This window comes from Telopea speciosissima, chromosome 2, assembly GCF_018873765.1.
Source record: "Telopea speciosissima isolate NSW1024214 ecotype Mountain lineage chromosome 2, Tspe_v1, whole genome shotgun sequence".
NCBI lineage: Eukaryota > Viridiplantae > Streptophyta > Magnoliopsida > Proteales > Proteaceae > Telopea > Telopea speciosissima.
In genome coordinates this window covers 53,279,396-53,301,693 of record NC_057917.1, presented here as the reverse complement: position 1 = coordinate 53,301,693, position 22,298 = coordinate 53,279,396, and the positions used below count along the sequence as shown (strand labels likewise).

Sequence of the window (22,298 nt, the reverse complement as noted above, 5' to 3'; positions counted from 1 at the left end):
TTTACACTTTATTTGAAATTTAATAATTTGAGGCTCTTTTCAAATATATATATATTAATGTCAAAATGCATCCCATTTACTTTGCAAACTCAATTGGACTGAATAAAACTTGTTTGCGATTAAATCTCTCCATGCTAAGTAACAAAGATGGAGCCCAATGTTACAACGGGTTAAGAAAGAATTTGTTATAAATTCACTGCTAGATGAATTCACAGATAAAAAATGTGAAATTGGGAATATGTGAACTCAAATCAGGAAAAATAATAATCAGGTACTTGGGAAGAATAATCTTGATCAACCAAACTTTATCCTGCTATATGGTGCTGGCCACAAGTACTGTCCTTATAGTTCCAATCTATCCAAGATGAAATAATATCTGGTGACATGCATCATTTGAACCACAATTCTTGAACCTAAACCAAGAAGAAAGCAACATGGATCAGAAACGTATGTAGATCTACACTTCAGATCAAATGCCTATGACTCTAATGGTCCACAAGTCAACATGGAGAGCCCATGAATTAAAAAATTGACCTATAACTCATCGTGGAAACAGGTGCTACCTCAAGACATGATGACGAGTCCAAGATACATGGCTCCACAGAGAAACATAAATGATATTAACCCCCTGTGAACAATGTGCCCTTGGTTAGTAAATCTGAGGATGGGAAGGACAATGCATATTTGAGCATAGTATAGTATTCATACATCCCAAAACAATGAAAATATGGACAGATACAGAATAATGTGGATTAGTGCAACAAAATACAGAAAAGATACGGTTCAGGTATGCAATATAGCAAATTAGAAAAATAAATAAAGTAAATATTCTCCAAAATATATCATGTGTATCATCCATAGAAAATGGAATTTACTAACTAGAAAGATACCATTAGTTACAGGTTTTGCAAAAAAGAAAAGAATAGAAAAGGAATATATAATTAGGAGATGAAGCAGCATAAAACAACCAATGCCCATACTCACGCCCTTTTTAGTAAATGCTTACCAAATGACTCCCCATGCTACACCATTACAGGGGCAAGGACAAAGTTCTGCAAACTTTTCAGCATCACTAGTATGAACTCTTCGAGATATAAGATCATCATATATATCTGTATTATAAATGTGTAACATATCAGTACACTGCATTCTGACAAAACAGTTCATTTCCAAAACACTTTAAAACAGAATCACTGAAAGTAATCCAAGTTGAAGACCATACCATAAACTGAAAACAAGCTGTTCATTACGCCTGCAGTTAGCCAAACCAATAAAAGCAATTTATTTTCTTCCAGATTGAGGGAAACAAAGAGTTCCAAGGTTTGCTCCATGAAGAAAGGGAGAGATCTAAACAGACAACTATATACCAATGAACAGAATGATGTACCGCAGAATACGGATCTTTGTTGTTTCTTGCAAAACCCAAATTATGCCAAGGAAAATGATGAATCCTGAATAATAGAATGTTATATATTACAATTTGAACACCTAAATTAGCATCCAATGAATAAAGCAGAACAATCAAGATCCAGAAAGAAGTTACCAATGCAGAGCCCTCGAAGTGTCCACTGTTTGATCCACAGAGGGAGTATAATCAAGCCAACATAGAAAGGATGTTCAGAAAATGAAAAGAAGTATAGCATAAAAAGTATTCATAATAGAGAAGTGCTATGATAAATCACTTAAGTCAACTTGCATTTGTATATCATAGATTGAATTTAGCAGATCATTTGCCATTTATACAAACAAAACCAACTCACATTTTTAGCAACAAAGAGTACAATGAGCAAAGCAACACCAAAACATCCAGCAGCAATTCTTGCAGTTAGAAGATTTGTAGAAGCCAGTATAAAAACCATTCCCCAAAATGACGAACCAAGATCTGCATCCAGAAAAGAATACTATAGATCATAAAACAACTAAGGTAATTGCCAAGATATCAACTTTAAAAGCCCAATAATATGAACCCCACAATGGATTTGCAGATAGCAGTGCAGCAAACCAGAAATCAGATAAACGAAGAGAAGCCAATGTCTATGAAAACTTTAAAAAAGAAAAGAAAAAGGGTAGAATTATATTACATCCGGCTGGCAAAATCAACCAATAAACACCACCACGTGTTTGTGTTACTCCACCTTCATTTGCATGAACCTGGATCCCTTCCACCTGCATAACAGGGTAGAAATCAAATAACTAAGCATACTATAAGCACATTAGGTCATAAGGACATAAATATATAGACAAAACAGGTAGCAACATCTAATTAACTATGGATATTAGTGGCAAAACCAAGACTATACTCATCCAACTGCTTTGATGTGAAACATAGCTTCTTATTTCACATAGCAAGACACATCAGTAAAGGTATTAAGAAGTTGCCGGTACAATGAATGAATCCAGAAGTTCACAAAAAATTAAATAAATAAAAAGAAAATCTGAAGACTGGGTTACGTATATCTCAAATAATCCAAGATTTTTTACAACGTACTGAACATTATGCATTTTATCTTACAACAGAATGCTTCATAGTACAAACATTTTGCAAAGAAATAATATAGTTTCTGTGATGTAGGGCTGAAAGTATCAAATCGGCAAGGCTTAGTGGTGCTGTTTGAGTTCCAAGAAGAGAGATTGGAGATGGTTCACATATGTTTCATATTTGGCCAGATCTATGAGCTGAAAGCAGCAGTAAGCTTCTACAATTGAAAATCGAACCAACAAGAAGGATCATGATTGAACTGATTTGAGATCTATCAGGGAGCAACCCACAATGCTTCATTCATCATTTCTGGCCATTGGCTTAAGTTTTGGAACTTGGAAGCATAACATTTCAGAAATTGAATTATTTCTGTCAATCCTTTTCGGAGCTATATTAGGTAGGTCAAAAATTATCTGTTTTAACTAATTTGGTCCCATTCAAAAGCATAGTCAGTTGCCTTTCAAAAGAGACCACAAAATTTAGATTCACAATTTATAAAATATGGAGTATGTTAGATAATGCATGTTATTCACCAAACACCTTTGGCCATCATAGATAAATAATAATTTGACAGAAAGACAAAGCAATTATTGTCTTACCAAGAATTTGGTCTTCTTAATGAAACAATCTAGTACCAAAGTCATTAAAAGAGTTGATGCATGGCCTTCAAATTTAATTAGTTCAAACACAAACACCACTTCTTTCTTATCTCCTCCTTCATAATGATTAAAAAAAGGTATAAAAAGAATTATGAAGAACACATCAATGTTTAAATATTTTTTCCTTCTTACTTGCATCAGGTATTAGTTTCCAACTAATGGGGGAATCATTTAATGTCATTACTAAAACATATGATATAAAAAAGTCAAATAGAATTTGACACAGATCAAGATTTTCAGGCAATTATCGACCAAAACCAAAATTTTCCTAAGTGACTGATTCAGCAAGAAAAAGTACCCACTATATTCATGATATTTGCCAGAATTGAATAGGTATAGAGGTGTTCAAGAAGTTATTTAGTTATCTCAAAAATACAATTAAGAGGATTTAAATGCAACACTCTTTTCTATATCCACCACATCCTCAAGAAGTTAGAAAACCTAGGATTAAATAGAGCAAAACATGAAACTAATAAAAAATATAAATATATATTGATAAACATAGTAGGCGGTGGTGGTGATGGTGATGGTAGCTATATCTACATACTTTCAACTTTTTAAGTTTTTCAAGGACTAGTAATTATGTTATAAAGCCTTAACACAAACAATTATCTAATCAAGAATAAACTCAGAGTGCATGATGGTTGCTCGGTGACTCCCAAAATAAGTAATTATAATGATATAGAGTTTTTCACACTATACCATCACAAGCATACAATCCTAGAGTGACTGAGAAGACAATGTGTTCTATACTTTTATTGGAAAAGAAAAGAAAAGCAGTAAATTAGATCACATGCTGCAATAAGGAGTGGTAAATATTCACCACAAAAGTCATAATCCTAGTCATAATTTCTATTCTTATATTACCAGATCCAATTTATAAAAACTTTTCAATTTGGACAAAACCACTCAAAATTTTATAAAATTCACTTGTTTGCTAACTAACAAAAAAATGTAGCAGCAAATTTAAGAGTAGAAAAGAGTACTACAAAAGGGTATCCTTCTCACTCTCCAAAATTTGTCATGGATATTTGATGGCAAGCATTCAGTGTGAGAAAAATGGCATGGTCTCACACATCCCATGTAACTGCAAAAGAGAACTGTTGTTTCCTATTCTGTTTTACCTTCAATCCATGACCATGAAGAAAGTTCTTTGCCTAAATCAATTTTAAGAAGATAGGGTCTTATCCACTGCTAGTCTAAAATGCTCTCAGTCAATATATTTTAGTTGGTGTCTTTTCCAGTCAAAGTAGATCTAAGGAATGCTAGAGTTTGATGATTAATAAAGGACCAATGAGAAAGAGTTGATTACTGGATATCTTAAAGCTTTAAGAGGCAGTGCAGAATGCAGATATCTTATCATTTAAATACTAAAATTGCTCAAACTCAATAAGAAGTTTTCTAATCGAAGCAATTAAGTTATCTTAGTTAAGACATCTGCTTAGATCCACACAAGTATGAAGTATATTATAGCAATTACTTTTAAGACTTTCATTGGTGTTAAGAAAACTATGAGCATTGCTAACACGGAAATTTGGAGAAAGGAGTGGAGTTGCTTACATGACCACATGTTAGTTTACAAGCTATAGCATGGCTTGCTTCGTGAAGAAAGACAGTGATGAGCTTGAAAGGTGTCAACAATATTGTCCTCCATAGCTGTATAGATTCAAATTCAAACCCAACAAAAGAGCTATTTTAGAAAACAACATGCATCACTAAGAAGCAAGAATATCCAAATGATAAGGGAAAAGACAGCTTCAACTACAAAAAAATAAAATTCTACACCAAATACATTAAACCATATCGTTTGTGTGATTTAATCTGCAGAAACCCACATCCACCCAGATTGACAACTAAAATATCCTCATTATCGTAAAACCATTGAAAGAAAAACAAATATTGAAGAACCAAATTTTCAAAAGATAGTACAGCCGTTCTTCTATCTAATTTCCTTCCTTCCCCAGCAGCACAATCGAAACATGGCTAATGGCGCCTGCCATTTATTCTAAAGGCCGTAAGATTTAATTGAAGCTAAGTAGCACAAATACATAAGAAAGATCTATCGAGCTAAGTATTCCTCTTCTCGCGCCGCCAGGGGGAGGAACGAGGGGAAGAAAAAATGGAAAAAGAACAGAGGCACACAAAAACAGGAAGGAGGATTTGACAGAAGAAGATAAGTAAGGATGCACATAAAAGGGAGGAATGTGAGCATACCGCGAGGACCACCACAGTGAAGATGCCTATGGTGGTTAAGAAGACGACTTGCTCATGATTACAACAGTTTCTGAGTTCCCAATTTGGCATCTTTGCTACTACTATAAAGTGGCCTAACACAGAGCTGTTGACCTTTTGCAGATGGGATCTCTACTCTAGAGACTCGAGCTCAGAGGGTCCGAGAGAGAGAGAGAGAGAGAGAGAGAGAGAGAGAGAAGGATCACTTAACGCGAGACCCTCCCCCTCTCTCTTGATCTCTCTTGTGCGGCGCTGAAGAATGAAGAAAGAACGTTGGTGGAAAATGTTGAGAGCCTGCTGCCTGCCTCGGAAGAAGAACACGGAACTGACGGGGATAAGCTCCTCCAAGTTCAGTTTCGTCAATTTCTTGCAGAGAAACTTCGGAAATTTTAAATTTTGGGTCTTTCTGTTTCCTCCAAGGCTCCAACAGCACAGCGAGGATTGGCTATAGCGGGTTTGTTTCCTTTGGTCGTCCCATTCCTCATTCCAAAGAAGACGCTATTAGACCAACAACAGACCAGCACCCTGCACCCTGTCTGTCCACCAGATCTAACAATTGGCATTTTTCACACTATTTTCAAATTTTAAAAGAATATAAATTTTTTTTAATGATTAATAATTTATGAGGAAAAATGCCAATACATACATGCGATATTTGATTGAATTTTATTTTGAAATTTAACACGTGGATAATCCAACATCTCTTTGTATTTATCTTTATCCTTTTTTCATGAAATGACATATTTATCCTTATTGTAGGAGGACAAAAAAAGACATAGGAGCGGCTACCGTATGCTATACAACTGGATAGAGAACTCAAACCCATATGTATAAGTATTTTTCTCTATTATATTTTAAAAAGCTTATTTGGCATAGTTTTTAAAAATTATAGAAACTACTCATATTTTAAAGAGAACAATTTGTCGTCACAAAAAAGGGTGAATTAACAAGTTATAACCTTATTTTTGAAAAGGGGCGATGTTCTCTGTGCCGCAACGCAACGTGAGCCCAGGCACATGGGGGTAGGCACAATGATCACCCTGCCCCCCCTGCACAAACTGCCCATGTGCCTAGGCAAAGGCTGCGCTATGACACAAAGAACACTCCCTTTTAAAAATTATATATCTTAGACAATCTTGCGTCTCCCATCCAATATTTGAAATGATGAAATTTGGAGCATCATTCCAAAATTCAGATGCTCTGGATCGAGCAGCCCTTTTTGCTAAGATATCAGTCATTGAATTGACTTCTCTATTGCAATGAGTAATAATCCATGAAATAAAAGCTTAGAAAATTCCTTATATATATTCAAAATTACAGTAACTTCTAAGGAATTTATGATGAACCATGGATTCCACCACTACCTTTTCAATGACATAATTGATAGGGAAAATTACACTGTCACCCCCTGAGGTTTGTAGTAAATACAGAGTGATCCCTTGTGTTTTTAAATTATACAACCATACCCCCTAAGATTTGGTTAGTTGTTACAGACAACCCCACTCCGTTATGTCATTCCCGTTAATTGGTATGGTGTTGGTAATTCATGACTTAAAATGACTAATATACCCCTAATTGCTCAATTTTTTCCTTTTTCTAATTTTACCCTTGAAATAGAGTTAATGGGACCCATCGCCATCCCCCCTTCTTCTTCTTCTTCTTCTTCTTCTTCTTTTTCTCTACAACCCCACTGGCCCCACCACCTACTGCAACCCAACCCACCCGCCCCTACCCACTGCCACCTAACACCACCACCACCACGACACCCCATCTCCCCTCCCGGCTTGAATTTGCTTGAACAAAAAAGATGAAATTAAACCCTGGGTTATGCATAAGTGCTAGAGCTCAACTCTTGAAGAACAAACACACAGAGAGGTTTCACTATCCACTCTCTTTAAACGCTTAGGAATTAGAATCATCAATCTTTAAATGCTTACACCTCCCACTTCTCTTCATCAATGCTTGAGATCTTGTGAGTCAGAGTATGATCTGGTGAAGGTTTTGGTCGGATCTGGAAAATTCTGTAAATAGAGACTCTTAGGTTTAGGAAATTGCTTAACTAACACCATTTTCTGTGTTCGATAATGTGCAGTTCGTCACAGCAACTCCATTCACATCCTTTTCAGCTGGATACTTGCCAAGGCTACCAACTCTGTTGTTTAAACATAAAACCTACAATGTTAATATTGAATTAGTTAAAGCCACACCTTTTCTGGGTTTCTCTTGAAAATTAGGGTTAAGGATCAAGGGAAAAAATACCTAATTCCATGTCCTGGTCCGCAAGTAACCTCATTAATGGTGGTATTGATTGGGCCTTGACCGATTGAGATGCAATCATCGCTTGTTCAAATGATGCCTTTGGATATTGTGACAGAATTGGATTTACTGATGTGGTTGCCGTCTGTGTTTGGGCTAGTTTCAAGGGTGGTGATAGTGAGCTTGCATGCCCTAAAGTTATGGCAAAAGTTAATCATAAAGTGGAAAGCTTTCTGTTGCGTGAATGGATACACTGAACCGAACCCTCCCATTGTTTACATGATTGAACTTTTGTTCTGCCAAAATCAATAATTTTCTTTGAACCCCCACCCTCCCCCTTCCTGGCCGAGATGCCTCTGTCGGAATTTGAAGATGAAGGTTGAAGAAGAAGGTTGAATAAGAAGGGTTTTTGTTTAAGATGTAAAATGAAAGTCGATAGTTCCTCCCTTGTAGATCGCCGGAGAGGACAGTGGTTTCTAGAGAAGAAAGAGGGTTTGGTACATAAGGTTAAAAGGGTAAAGTTGGAATTTCCCATTGGATATTAACAGGATATTAGAAGAGGGCAAAATTGGTATTTAAAATGTATTATTAACACCGTCCACTCAGGGGGTGTGGCTGTATAATTTAGAAACACAGGGGGTCGCTCTGTATTTAATACAAACCTCAGGGGGTGGCAGTGTAATTTACCCCAATTGATATAAGCATTCTCAAGTCTTCTTTTATTTTGCTCTTGCCAGGAATTGGTCTCAGGGATCCATCTTTGCACAACAGGGCTTTGTTATCAAACATGGCTTGGAGATTATTTGCTAAACTTGACACTACCTGGAGCTTGTTTATAAAGTCCATTTACTTTCCAAAGGTGGATTTCTTACAAGCTAAATTTGGTAACAACCCCTCATGGGCCTGGAGAAGCATCCTTGAGGGTCGGAAGATTCTTGAGCAAGGTTTGGTCTGGAAGATTGGCAAAGGCAACAAAGTAAAGGTATGGACTGATTAATGGTTGCCATCCCTCCCGGATTTCAAGATCCAACACCCTCCGCCTACTGGTTGCCCCATCAAACTTGTCATGGATTTGATAGATCCTGACTCAGGACAATGGAACATAGACTCCCTCAATTTATGGTTTCACCAATCGGATACAAATGCCATCCTCAAAATCAAACTCCCTCTCTTTCCTGGTGAAGATACACAAATTTGGGGCTCCTCCACCAAAGGGAAGTTCTCGGTTAAATCCTCTTATCACCTTCAATGTAAGATGCAACAAAATGAGAGGAGCAACCGTCCATCCTCCCGAGTGTGTAGATGGGAAAAAACTCCTTCGTCAGTTTGGTCAGCAATTTGGAAGATCCATACTCTGGCGAAGATTAAGTCCTTTATCTGGAGGGCTTGCGCTGGGGGAGTTGCAACTGGAGAAGGTCTCATTCAGAGGAAAGTCCCAATGGATCCTCAGGGCCACAGGTGTGGAGCTACCTTTGAATCCATCGACCATGTCCTCTTCCACTGCCCCTTTGCATAGGCAGTGTGGTTCAGGAGCACCCTATCTTATAAAATCCCCCCTCCCAAACCTCCATCTCTGTGGCTAATTGGATTGAAAGCTAGAACAAATGGCATCCCTTTGGGTAAACAAAGGAAGAAAGAAATGGTGAGTCTCCACTGCTTCATTGCCTAGAACCTGTGGAAAGCTAGGAATGACCTAGTTTTTGAGACAAGGAGTTGGGACCCTGGTGAAGTTATATCTAAGGCACAACAAGCCTTTGAAGAGTTCTACCCAAGCCTCCCTCCAACTCACCACCTTCCACAATGCACCCCTCCCATCTCCGCCCCGTTCCCCACATGGCACCCCCCTCTCCAGCCATTTGTAAAGCTGAACAGCGATGCTTCAAGAAGTAGAGATCTCAGGAATTATGGGTTGGGCTTCATTCTCTGAAACTCTCAAGGCCACACATAGTGCATGCTCAATCGGTAGGGTCGCATTTTGAGGTCAACATTGAGGGAGAGGCCTTGGCCCTATGCTCTGGTATGCTAGAAGCGGTAGCAAACTATATTGATCACCTCATAGTCGAATCTGATTGCCAAGAGTTGATCAAATACATCCAAAACCCCTCCAGAGTAGCACCCATTGGAGTCCAAAGCATTATTGAAGATATTGTCCATCTTGTAGGCTATTTCCTGGAATGTAATTTCTGTTTTATTTCTAGAGAGTCCAATGTATTTGTGGACTCCCTAGCTCGGAAGGCCCTGTCGATTTTGTGTAAGACAGTCTGGCCTGTTTCCACTCTGTAGTTGATGGATATTTGTAATTCATCTCCTACGTGCCATACACACAATGAATAGAGCTATCTTTACCCAAAAAATAACAAAGTTGATATGAAATAATTGTTAGGAACTTGGGTAGAACTCATCCTTAAAAGCTAGTCATTAAGGAGATGGTGCTCATATACCTAAAAAGTGGTATTAGAACCAAGGTTGGGGCAAAGCCAATATTGGGATAGAACTAGGGCGTGGGAACCCAGTGTGCCTCTGATGACGAAGTCAGAGAAGATCCCAGATGTCCCGCGTTAAGGGGGAGATGGGAAAGATCTCGGTAGCTCACTCGTGGAGAGGAAAATTGTTGAGGTTTCAGGTGGAAGGCGGAAGTAATAATCCCACATCGAAAGTGAATAGCCTGATGTGGGCACTTATAGGTACTTGGACACCCTCTTCTTAATGGCTAGCTTTTAAAGATGAATTCTACCTAAGTTCCTAATAAGAAGAATCAACATGGCCATCCATACTTCCTAATAGCAATGTTTGCAACCTTCCTTTTCCATTACGAAAAAATATGTTGCATTGAATAAAAAATTGGTCAATGTAAGTTGAAGATCTCAAGAAGCTTGCTCCATACCCCAACCAAGAGAGGACATTGAAAAAAAAAAGTGAATCGAGCTTTCGCAAGCATGGTGACACATGGCACATCTCGAAACCTCACAAGCATGGTGACACATGGCACATCTCGAACACAATGCTGACTAACAGCTTCATCAATGAGAAATCAGTGATGCATACATCTCCAGCCAAAACAAGACCTAAGGGGCAGTGCAGTTGGCAAGGGACGAGGCCTAAGGAAGCTAAAGGTCTTGAGTTCGACTCCACCTCCCCCCTTGGGGCCAAGGAAGCTAAAGGTCCTGAGTTTGACTCCGCCTCCCCCCTTGGGGCCACCAGCCTGAGAGGAAACAACCTGGTGAACATGGGGGCCCTAGTATCTCCCGATTCGTTTGTGTTGCGGGGTCATACATGAGCCCGGCCTGGGAGATTAGTTGGCCAAAGGCCGGATAGCTCCTGTTCCAACAAAAAAAAAAAAAAAAAAAAGACTCTACCTTTGAATCAGTAAGTTGTTCCAAACCAAACCAAGAAACAGAAAACTGCGGAATTTTAATGACATTCCAAGCTAGCCGATTTAATTGAGAACTTGCCCGATTGAGAAGCTGCCCAAACTCTTCTCTCAAGGTAAATGAACATTAGAAGTCATGGAACAAATCTCTACCAAAAAATTGGAGTGCAAAGATGGAAACCGCCAATTACCATTTTCAATAAAATCTAAAACCTTCAATTTCAAATTATTGAAGAACGACAATCCCAGTTTGGATTCCTTTGTTATAGTAAAATCTCCTAGCCACTTATGACTCCAAAAATTTATCTGAGAACCATCAGCAACAATCCACATTTCTTGGCTACTAACAAATTGCCAAACCTTAATTCTCAGCCAAATAGAAGAGGCAACATACGAACTTCTAATAGACCCATGTTCAAGAAGATATATATTCCTCATATATCTTGCAAAAACCGAATCCTCATTTTTGATATCCCAACATTGTTTAGAAATCAAAGCTAAATTCAAGTCTTTTAGCCTTTCAATACCCAAGCCTCCCTCTTTCTTTGGCTTACACGAGGAAGACCATTTCACAGTTATCATTGTTGAAGCTTCTACATCTTCGCACGTTATAAAGTTTTTAATCCATCTCTCAAGTAAATTAATCACGGAAGAGAGCCATAATTATACAAAGAAATTATAGACTTGAATGCTAGTCAAGTCAGACTTTCTACTATAAGCAGCAACAATTCCTTTTTAACTCTTCCTTTAAAGATCTCTACCCCAAGCTATTTTGTAGAAATTCCAAGAACTTCTATTATTCTATTATTTCTTACCTCAGAGACTCCTCCAAAGAAATTTGCTCTTCTCCCAATAAATTGTTTGTCCTGAATATCCTTCATATTTCTCAAGAAAGGACTATAGATTTCTCACAAATCAGAGACCTACATTCATGAAAACAAAAATATCATCTGCGAAGAGCAAATGAGAGGGAACTATAATATTACGAGGGCCCATTGATTGAACAGATAGGGAGCACTCATTGGGTGTTTCTTGTCCGCGTAGCCTCCACTACTGGACTTGAAGCACCCTCCCTATATAATTATAGGGAAAAAGAACGCAGCTCGTCGCGTTCCCCTACACCCTCTCACAAGAGGCTGTGAAATGACCAAATGCCCCTATTGGATGCCCCTATGCACTGTCACATTACACACAACCTGACAGCGATCTTTCACCCAGAATATTACAACTAAAAGTCAAAGAAGTCTGGAAGAAAAGAAAACACGACCAAAATCTTCTTTTTGAAATGCTACTCATTGAACCAGCCCTATACTAAATTCTTAGAATTTCACCATATGACGGCATGAGAGAAGAAGCTTTCGAGTTTGTGGGAAAAGAAGTCAAGAATTTCAACATATTGGAATTCACTTCATCGGGAATTTTTTTTCAGAATCTCAAGAAAGGGTTTTTCTTATTGACAACTATTAAGCATAGTTGGAAAACTGGTTTTTGACTGGGGCAAGTCCCGAGTTGAGTCAAAATTTTGGAAAATCTGGTCAAGAGTTGTGTAGACTTGGTCAGAATAAAAAATGACGAGACTAGGTCATAATTCGTCCGAGTCAAATAAGACTCAGTATTTTTACTCGAGTCATGACAAACTGAACGAGTTTAGTCATTTTTTAAAAACCCATAAAGCCGGTTCACTTACAATCTGAGTTGAGTAACATAGAAAATTTGTTTTTTGAAACAGTAAGAAACCATCAACTCTTTGACTCCCTTCTCTTGTTCAATGGTTTACACTCAAAATACATTGATATGTGATTCCTTATTTTATCTGGTTTTTCTCTCTGTTTTTTGTATTTTTTATTAATTTATACATATTTATTGTATTAAGAAAAATTAAAAAACGTAAATCACCTTGACAGGGTTTGACAAGGCTGAATCACCAAGTTTTTCTGAAAGACACTGGTTTTCCAACTGTGCTATTAAGGTGTCAAATAAATTTGTTAACTTATTACTGGAAAAAATTTGTGAACTTACTACTTTTTTTACCCTTTTAATATAATACAATGGGGGTAAAATCCTGTCATTTCAATTATGTACTTGAAAAGTGTGTGTGATAATACCCTCGCTTGAAACAATAGCATAATGGTAAGTCACTTTCAAATAAATTTTTTTTTTATAATACTTTCAAATAAATTTAAAAATTTTTTTACCGCTCACTTAAAAAACTTTTGGAAATAAGAAAAGCTAATCACAAATAGGTTAAGACAGTTTTCCTCCACCAATAGAAGATGGTTCACCCACCATCCTAGGGTTCACAAACCCCTCCTAAGGTTGTAGTATGTTCCAAAATACCCTCCCAATACTCATTTCCACCCTCACCCGCTTCTCGATGAATAAGATCCCATTCAGTGTGGGTGGAGGGAAACTTCGTCCAGTAACTTATATATTCTAAATATACCTATAGAAGTTTCATTCAAAGTCCTTTTAAGAAAATACCCAATATGGAAATCCTAATATTAGGGATTTTCTGTCATATTTTTTTTAATCTAAGTACCAACATGTATAATTAAGCTTCTAAAATAATTTTTTAGATGTCAAGGTTCTTATGGAACCCTTCCCCTTTTTTTTTTTTTTGGGTGGAAACAATTTATTATCTCTGGAACAAACGCAACACCAGCAAGAGCCAAACAAATAAAATTAGGAGGATCAGTGATCCAAGTACATTGACATTGATAGGAGGCTTCAGTACATCAGCTACTTGATTTGCTTCACGGAAGACATGTACGAAGGAAATTCTGGAAAACAGTGAAGATCTGCAACCAATGAAGAAATTCTCCATGGAATGGCCGAAACTTTGGAGTTCAGAATATCCACTACCAACAAGTTTATCACTCTCAATGAGCAAGCAAGAAATTCTGAGCTGGTAAGCAGTGAGAAAAGCAAAGCGCAGCACCAATATTTCTGCAACAAGAGCATAATTCCATCCAATGCCCACCGAAAAACAGCAAGGGAAAGTTGAATTTTCAGATCTGCAAACTCTTCCAATGCCAGCCTTCCCAGGATTACCTTGACTAGCTCCATCCACATTAAATTTCACAAAGGAGGAGGGGGGAGGGGGGAACCACCGAAACCAACCTCGGAGCCCTGCCTCCATTCCACATCAAACCCGATGAATGATCACTACCATTAGATATGGATCCGAGGAAAATGGCACTCGTGCAGAAGTCGATATTTCAGAAAATGCAATCCAAATAACTATTCCAAATTTACCATAAAATGAAACAGAATAACGAAATCTTGAAGGACCTGTCCGGGTCATGAGGATTGCCAGATTTCAGAAGATCTTCGATGTTTGAAACCAAATTACCACTCTGCAGTGCATTTGAAAGACCAATCTGAGTCCACAAATTCTTGACCAACCCGCATTCAAAAATAAATGATTAGGGGTTTGAAGCTGTTGATGGCACACTTGACAAATAGGATTCAGATTGAGACCTCTAGGGATAAGAAGGTCAGGCAGAGGCAATTTTTGATGCAAGATCTTCCAAATGAAGATCTGGACTTTTAGGAGTTGTTGGAAGATGCCAAAGCTTTAACCAAATACCTAGATCCATCGGATGAGAAATTTCAGTAATAGCAATATTATATGCTGAAGCCACCGTAAAAGTGCCTGAGGAGGTGGCTTTCCAGATCACTTTATCTTCAGAGGGGAAAAAAAAGGAGAGGAATTGAAATGATAGAATAAGCTATGTCAAGAGGCCACCAAAAAAAGATTAGATCTGTGTTCCAAGTGTTGTTCAAAGGGTGGATAAGATGAGCAACCAAAGTCGGGGCTAGAGTATGAAGAGGATAAGGAGCTGATGACGGGGGAAGTTGGGAATCCACTGATCAGACCATGGATTGATGCTACATGCGTTTCCTACCTGGTGAAAGATACCCTCGCGCAAGAGATCGCGAGAGGAGCATAAAGACTTCCAAACCCAAGAAGCAGTGGTAGGGCAAGAAGCTTGAAGAAATGAAGAGGAGGGAAAATATTTAGATTTCATGATAGAAGCCCAAAGTGATTTTGGGGAGGGAAAAAAAGCTCTCAACCCTTCTAAGCCAGGAGGGCAAGATTCATATGAGAAGAGATCTTAATATTCAAGCCTCCCATCCTTTTGGGGAGACAAATAGTGGTCCAGACCACAGTGGGAACTAATGATTTACTGCTATTTGATCTAAAGAACCTTTTGCTCACGGAATCCAAGGCTTTTTGGCATATGCCGAATAAAATTCCAAACGTTGTCATGTGATAATATTTAAGTGCACAAATTCTACGGACATGTTTTCCACATCATCAACTAGTTATAGATTAAATTTCAATCTGTTTTAATTCTCCACATGTCATATAGTGGTTTTAAAATTGATTAGGTATACCAATTTTTTGTGGAACTGTTTCAACTGCATAAAGCATTCAAAAACAAAGGGAAAGTATCACACATGGTAGGTCAATCTCATTGAAGTAGGCCACTAAATTTGAAATATGGTCCACCAAATGATTTCCTCTCCTCTGTCTATCCAACCATCACAATGCCAAATTGTCAAATCCATGTCGCAAAAGAGAAGTGGGCATTTGAAAATAGGTTTGAAGAATACAGATATACGAAACCCTTGCTCCCTTAGTTAATTTAATCTTAGTTGAAGAGTGCATATCAAAGTGCTTCAACTTGATCTTGGATGCAAATAAGGGACAATTTCTTAGATCTATTAGATAAGAACGAAAATTACAAGTAGGTTTCAAATTTGTTTTACATCCACTACTTTCCATTTTGAAAAGATTTATTTAATCCCCAAAGTTGGTTAGTGCTTAAGCCACGCAAGAATAAAATAAAAGCAAACTTCCAAAATTGTCCCAAAAATCTGTTTTAAACCAGGATCGGAAAATAAGAAGGAAGGGGTGTGCAACTTTCTCCACCTGTTTTTTTTTTTTTTCCTCTCTCTTGTTTTTTGTTTTTTGTTTTGGGACCGAGTTTCCTTCCACCCACGGTGAATGGGATCGCAGGAGAGGGCAGGAATAGGTATCAGGCGGGTATTTTGGAACATACAAAAACCCTACAAGAGGTTTGTGAACCCTCTTTTTTCATTTTATTTTTTTAATACATTTCTATTGTTTTCTATTCAAACAATTAAGGTATACTTCCCTTTGGACTTAACGTTATAGCTTTGTTTTTCATATTTTTTAGAGAGGATAATAGGAGCTTTGATTTCTACTCCTACAATTGAGGTGCACTTTTTAAAACAATTCAATGAGATTGGGGCAACTATCAAGAGGTGTGCACTGACTTTGTTAACATGCCATCAAACATCCAAATGTGCAAGTTCAATTAGATGGAGGGAGAAGGCGAGAATGGGTTATCGGGAGAATATTTTTGAACATTCAAAACCTTAGGAGGAGTTTGTAAATCCTAGGCAAACTTTGTCCTGATAAAGTAAGACTAAATCATAATTTGCCAGGTGATTTTGAGCATAATATTAGTGAAAGGGAAAACGTTCCTTGAGCTACAAGGGAAGGATAGCACCTTCTCTCTTTATCTGTCCTTTTTCATATGAAAAGACCTTGCTGTCTTCCTATGCACGAAACCATTCTGTCACACCTCAGTGGCGTACTCTTCTATGCCGTTTGTTTAGAGAACCCTCTTATTGCTTACTAAAGAACAGTCCTCCTTGATATATTGAAATGGGGGAAAAAATCATTACTAAAGGCAATTTTTAGAACACATTCTAGTTCAATGTACAAAAATACTGCCAATAAATTCTACTTTGGAATAAATTGTAGAAAAAAATAATATGGTTATGAACATAAAACCATAAAAATGCTATACAGAAAATTAATGGAGGTCATCGGCCTTCATCTATGGAAGAAAAAGATATATTATTTCTAGAATAATCCTCAACTAAACCACTATCCATAGAAGCTATAGAAGCTTTAGTAACACCAGTACTAATAGTACTAGTAGCATTTGATTTGGTGTTAGTAGAAAAGGTGGTAGTCCAACGCCCTCCACGGCCATGAATTCCTGGTTTTCCAGGTTCAGGCAATGTAAAGGAATCGCTTGAGAGCATGAGATGAACAGAACTCATGTCAGGTCTCTCAGCAACAGTTGCCTGACAGCATAACAACCCCAGCTGAATGCAAATTGCTGTCTCATCATTATTGAACTCGGCAAGACTAGGGTCCACCAAGTTCAATGTATTTCTTTCTTGATAGAGCTTCCATGCCTATGAAAAGAAGAAACAAAACCTTAGCAGATGGAGCAAATAATAGCTAATCTGAGGAAAGCTACTTAATAACTTTGTTATAAACTATAATTTATGTAACTTACATAGCTCAAAAGATCTGTCTTTTCTAAACCCAACTTTGAATCATGATTCTTTCTACCACTCACGATCTCTAATACCAATATTCCGTAGCTGAAGACATCGGTTTTCACGGATAAGAAGCCACGCATTGCATACTCGGGAGCCATATAGCCACTGGATTCAATAGAAAGAATTTCTTAGTTTCAGTAACTACAAAATCAGTACTAAGTGAATTATGGAACCAAAACAGGGCAAAGAAACTACTCACTGAGTACCCGAAATCCTAAATGTCTCCATATGGGTGTCTTCCCCAGGAAAGAGCCTTGCCAGGCCAAAGTCTGAAATCTTTGGGTTCAGCTGCTCATCTAGCAAAATATTGCTTGCTTTGATGTCTCTATGAATGATTCTCTCTGGGGCCTCCTCATGTAGGTAGAGAAGACCTTTTGCCACACCATAAATTATCTCATATCGCTTTGTCCAATTCAAGGATGATGACTTGTTCTTATCTGGACAATATTGTACCACATCAACTACTCAAGTGAGTTTTCTTCCTCAATATTGCCTTAATTAGTTCAAATGTAAGTAGTATTTCTTAGATAGTACTAATACCAAAAAGGAAGTAATCAAGGCTCTTATTGGGAAGATACTCATAGACAAGCATCTTTTCAGGACCTTCTGCACAACATCCCAACAGTGTTACTAAGTTTTTGTGCTGGATTTTCAATAACAGCTTCACTTCATTTGTGAATTCCCTTTGCCCCTGTCTTGAATTCAATGACAACTTCTTCACGGCTACTTCTTGGCCATTTGGCATCAAGCCCTGTCAGAAAAGAAACAATGCAAAACATATATATAAGAAAAAATTGTACATTCATAATGAGGAGAGAATGTTAGTGTTAAGTTTTGTTACTTACATAATCCATTAAGACAGACAAGGGGAAAGGGTGTATTAAGATGTGGAAGAACTGCTGAATCAGGGATTTGGCAGATGAGACAGCAACCGAATGAGTAGTATTGTGTCTAGGTAGTATAGCTGAACCCAAAAATAGTTGTTTTTGTTGTCCGAGAATACAAAATCGACCTAGAACGCATACCAAATACAGCCCAAATAAAACCCTATAATCTGTTCAGGCCGTTCCAAGGTATATATGCTGAAACTATGGCATCTCTGTAACTCACTGTTGAGCAGGAAAAACCTGATTGGGGCTATGCAATATCTATATATTTTGGTCCGTTTCATGAACCTCCCCTGTTATATCTCTCTTCTTGCGATAATGGTGAAGTTGCAATGGGTTTCATGAGGAACACGATTCTATTGAGAGGGCTTTGACCATATTCTGAAGAAATAAAAAGTTAACACAAAAACGTGGGTGGTTTAGTCCTCTCTTATGATCGAGATGTTTTCAAAATTTTATATACTTTTCAGAATTCATGTGGAACCATTATTTTACCATCCAATAAATTCCACTTGTTGAATACGGGAAAACTGGAAAATGAGCTTGCATGTTTTATCTGACTTGGCTCCTGTCAACCCGGGCAGCAGTGCTGCATGTGCAGCACCTGAGATGAGGTGGTGCACATTTACCGTCTTACCCCCTACCAACGTCTTGCCCGAGCAGGGGTAAGGCGGTCAATGCGCCCACCTCATCTCAGACGCTGCACACGGCTGCATGCTTATTTACCAAAAAAAAACATGGGAAAAACTGGGAAATTATCTCCTTCAATTCCCTCATTGCTTGTAATAAGGGAGTTGGACACCATTCGGGCAGAGTGTTCGGACAAGAGGTAAGGCAGTCATTGTACACCTCACGACAGCAGGGTCTTGCTGGGCAGTTCTACAGTAAAGGATCTAGATCCGGCAGAGAACTGGATGGGACAAGGGATCAGTGTGGACTAAAACAGAAGAAAGAATGAATTTTTATTTTAAAAGTGAAAAAAAAAAAAATAGGGAAAAAAAAGTGTTTCCCAAATTCTAACATTCAACTCTTACCCAAAAAAGAAAATTTCTAACATTCAATTTTAAACGCGACGTATCAACAGTCAAATGATAGGAAAGCACGTACCACCACCCACTGCTGACCTTAGGGTAAAGGAAGGAAAGCACGCACACGGCTCTCCTCCTCCTCCTTCTTTACGACGGTGATCGCAACCACATCCACCGACCACCGGGATCGCCACCATTGATTGACCCTACAATGTCAGCCCACATAGGCTGGACACACACACGTCGAGAACCAATGGTCTTTACCAAAAAAAAAAAAAAAAAACCAATAGAAAACTAATATGTCAAAATCGGGTCTCCCGGCACGCGCACAATCAGCTCAGCTCTTAGATACCTCATTGGACAGGAGCCAGACGCCACTTCCACTTCTTCATTGGAAGAGCAATTTGGATAATCTACAGCGCCTCTACCCTTTCTCCGTGTGCTGTGTAAACATAGGGTCATGCGCAAAGATTGTTTTATCTTTGTCCGAGCTCCTTGTCCAAGAGGGAGTAAGGCGGTTATGAACCTACTGATAGCTAGTTAGTCCAATGTGGATTGGACACGGTTTTTTTTTTTTTTTTTTTTGGTAAAATGTGGATTGAACACGTCGCCTGCAGTTCCTGTGGCTAATTAGTTCAGCAATAACTTGACTTGACACCCCAAATAAAAAGTCCAGCAAGAAGACCCAACAAGCCTTCTGGTCTAAAATATGTTAATACAAATCTTTTTGCGGATAGGACTCTCTCTACTTTGGAGAAAAACTGAGAAGTTGGAATCATTAATCTAGTGACGAATGAGGAAGAGCTCTGTGCCAATTTCAATCCGTCCAGTCGGATTAGAAAATATATATACACTTCAGAACTTGATAAATTTGGTTTTGCGAAAGGAACAGGGATGGAATAAACACAAGGGAGATAATGGGAGTAGTAGGCCTAATTACTAACCACTTCAGTTTGATGAGTTGAAGCAGAAGATTTTCAATAATGTTTCTTCTCTAATCCCGAATGGGGGAATCACCTAAACTTGATAAAATAAGCAACAATACTACTGCACAGAGAGAGAGAGAGAGAGAGACATGAAAAAGAAGAAAAAAAATAAGAATCAAGAGACAGAGGGTAGGGTACATACCTTGAAAACAGGTCCGAAGCCACCATGGCCAAGCTGATTCAAGTCGGAGAAGAAATTGGTAGCGATTTGCAGAGTTCGAAGCTCGAAGAACAAATCCCAGGAATCTTCCGCAACTTCTGCTTCACCTCCTTCCTCTCCTTGCCCTCTCTTATTCTTCTTCCGCAAGCACGCACACAACCATCCCGTCAGCAACTCCATCGATATCGATACCGATCGAGCCAGAGCCGATTGGCGATTACCCTGGGCAGCAGCTACCCCTAATCGAACGGCTTCCGGTTCCAACTTCCAAGTGGTATTGTGGTAACAACAGGAAAAGAAACGAACTCATTTCTTTCCGATTTGTTTAGTACTTAGTAGAATGTCACGCGCTTTCTTCTCCTGGGCGTGGCCCCCACTCCCCAGACTCTTTCCACAATTAGTTTCGGGTTGACGTGGAAATTAAATCAGACTCCCCCAGTCTCTTTCCAACATTTAGTATTCTGTTAGACGTGGAAAAAGACTCAGTGAAAGCTGTCAGCATATCTTATCAAATGCGAACTCAGTCCAAAGCCATTGGATTCGAACCCATATTACTCCTACGTTTAGTAGTCCCCACAACTCTTAATAGGTGGGGTTCTAAATTCATTGGTAGGATGGTAATATCAACTTTTTTTATTAAGAAAAAAAGCTACTTATTCATGTGCGCCCAACATCAAATAAAGGAAATTGAAATATATAACATAGAGGACATGATAAACACAAGGAATAGATACATAATATCCAAAATCAAAGAGTGAAAATTGACCCGGTCTCTCATGATAATAATATCATAGTATCAATCAATATGGATTAGTATCATTGAATATTAATATGAGTCGAGTATTTGGGTAACCCTTTGTTTCCTTGTCGTTCCAAGGTCAAAAGTCTTACACCCATTTTACATCGTGTCAAAGCAAAATTATCCGGGTGGAAATGTAACCTTCTATCTCAGGCTGGCAGGTTAACGTTGATTAAATTAGTTCTTCATTCCATCCTTACATATCAAATGTCTTGCTTACTTTTTCCAAAATCTATTTGTTCCAAACTTGACTCAATATGCTCGGCTTTCTGGAATGGTAATTCGGAGAAACATAAGGCCCCTACTCTTATCTCTTGGAGTGCCATTTGTAAACATAAAAGACTTGGAGGTCTTGGGTTGCGTTCTTTTTGGGACCATAACCGGGCCCTCATTCTAAAGTTAACCTGGCGGCTAGTAACTCAACCCAATTCCCTTTGGGCCAAAATTCTAAAGGCCAAATATTTTCCTCAAGCTTCACTTCTTAACCCGCAAGCTAGGCTGAGAACTGGATCTTGGACCTGGAACAGTATTCGATCGGTTATCCCCATCTTTAGGCCTTTGGTACGATGGCATGTTGGGGATGGTTCAAGCATTCACATTTGGAACGAACCTTGGATTCCTGCAAATTCCTTTACGTCACTGAATCAAGTTCTACAACCTAATCCACTCTTCACTTCTGTTTCTGATCTCATCATCGGTAGATCATGGAATGCACCCCTTATTACTTCTCTTTTCCCATCTAATATAAGTAAAAATATCCTTTCTATTCCTCTCTCATTACATTCTCATAACAATCACCTCTTCTCCCATGTGTCCAAAACGGGTCAACTATCCACAAAAAAAATTGCTGCTCTTCTCTGCTCCCACCCCACCCCTTCCAATCCTTCCCACTCATCCCTTTGGAACTTTCTCTAGAAGTTAAAGATCCCACCAAAATTTAAGCTCTTTCTTTGGAAAATTTTCAATGATGGGGTACCTACTAGATCGAAATTGTTGTGGAAAGACTTAGGCTCAATATGCTGCTCCTTCTGCCATGAAGCACCTGAGAC

General features: G+C 38.4%; 2 protein-coding genes across 3 annotated transcripts; both read right to left on the bottom strand.

The window, feature by feature from the left end:
- Positions 1-176: 176 nt before the first annotated feature.
- Positions 177-19,682, bottom strand: LOC122651583. Of its 2 annotated transcripts, XM_043845025.1 has the most exons (12): positions 19,678-19,682; positions 13,360-13,363; positions 5,353-5,468; positions 4,699-4,794; positions 2,082-2,166; positions 1,761-1,882; positions 1,544-1,568; positions 1,368-1,451; positions 1,223-1,252; positions 1,007-1,112; positions 564-628; positions 177-413 (listed from the first exon to the last, which is right to left on the bottom strand). In XM_043845025.1, exons 3-11 carry the CDS (start codon positions 5,440-5,442, stop codon positions 565-567), a joined length of 702 nt encoding a protein of 233 aa, XP_043700960.1. In that variant the 5' UTR covers positions 5,443-5,468; positions 13,360-13,363; positions 19,678-19,682; the 3' UTR covers positions 177-413; position 564. The 2 variants fall into 2 exon arrangements, with proteins under 2 accessions (XP_043700960.1, XP_043700959.1); XM_043845024.1 differs by lacking the exons at positions 13,360-13,363; positions 19,678-19,682 and having other exon boundaries at positions 5,353-5,481.
- Positions 16,753-20,635, bottom strand: LOC122651581 (putative receptor-like protein kinase At4g00960). The gene is made up of 5 exons (XM_043845022.1): positions 20,433-20,635; positions 17,930-18,140; positions 17,589-17,826; positions 17,344-17,494; positions 16,753-17,239 (listed from the first exon to the last, which is right to left on the bottom strand). The coding sequence occupies exons 1-5, from the start codon at positions 20,628-20,630 to the stop codon at positions 16,859-16,861; spliced, it is 1,179 nt and encodes a 392-aa protein (XP_043700957.1). The 5' UTR covers positions 20,631-20,635; the 3' UTR covers positions 16,753-16,858.
- Between the last annotated feature and the right edge of the window lie 1,663 nt (positions 20,636-22,298).

Coding starts and splice junctions, on each gene's coding strand:
- LOC122651583 (XM_043845025.1), bottom strand. CDS start 5,442: ATGCCAAATTGGGAACTCAGAAACTGTTGTAATCATGAGCAAGTCGTC. Junction 1,253..1,367: donor GTACATCATTCTGTTCATTG/GTATATAGTTGT, acceptor GGCTAACTGCAG/GCGTAATGAACAGCTTGTTT. Junction 629..1,006: donor GTAGCATGGGGAGTCATTTG/GTAAGCATTTAC, acceptor CATTGTTCACAG/GGGGTTAATATCATTTATGT.
- LOC122651581 (XM_043845022.1), bottom strand. CDS start 20,630: ATGGAGTTGCTGACGGGATGGTTGTGTGCGTGCTTGCGGAAGAAGAAT. Junction 18,141..20,432: donor GCTTCGGACCTGTTTTCAAG/GTATGTACCCTA, acceptor CTTTTCTGACAG/GGCTTGATGCCAAATGGCCA. Junction 17,827..17,929: donor CCTTGATTACTTCCTTTTTG/GTATTAGTACTA, acceptor AATATTGTCCAG/ATAAGAACAAGTCATCATCC.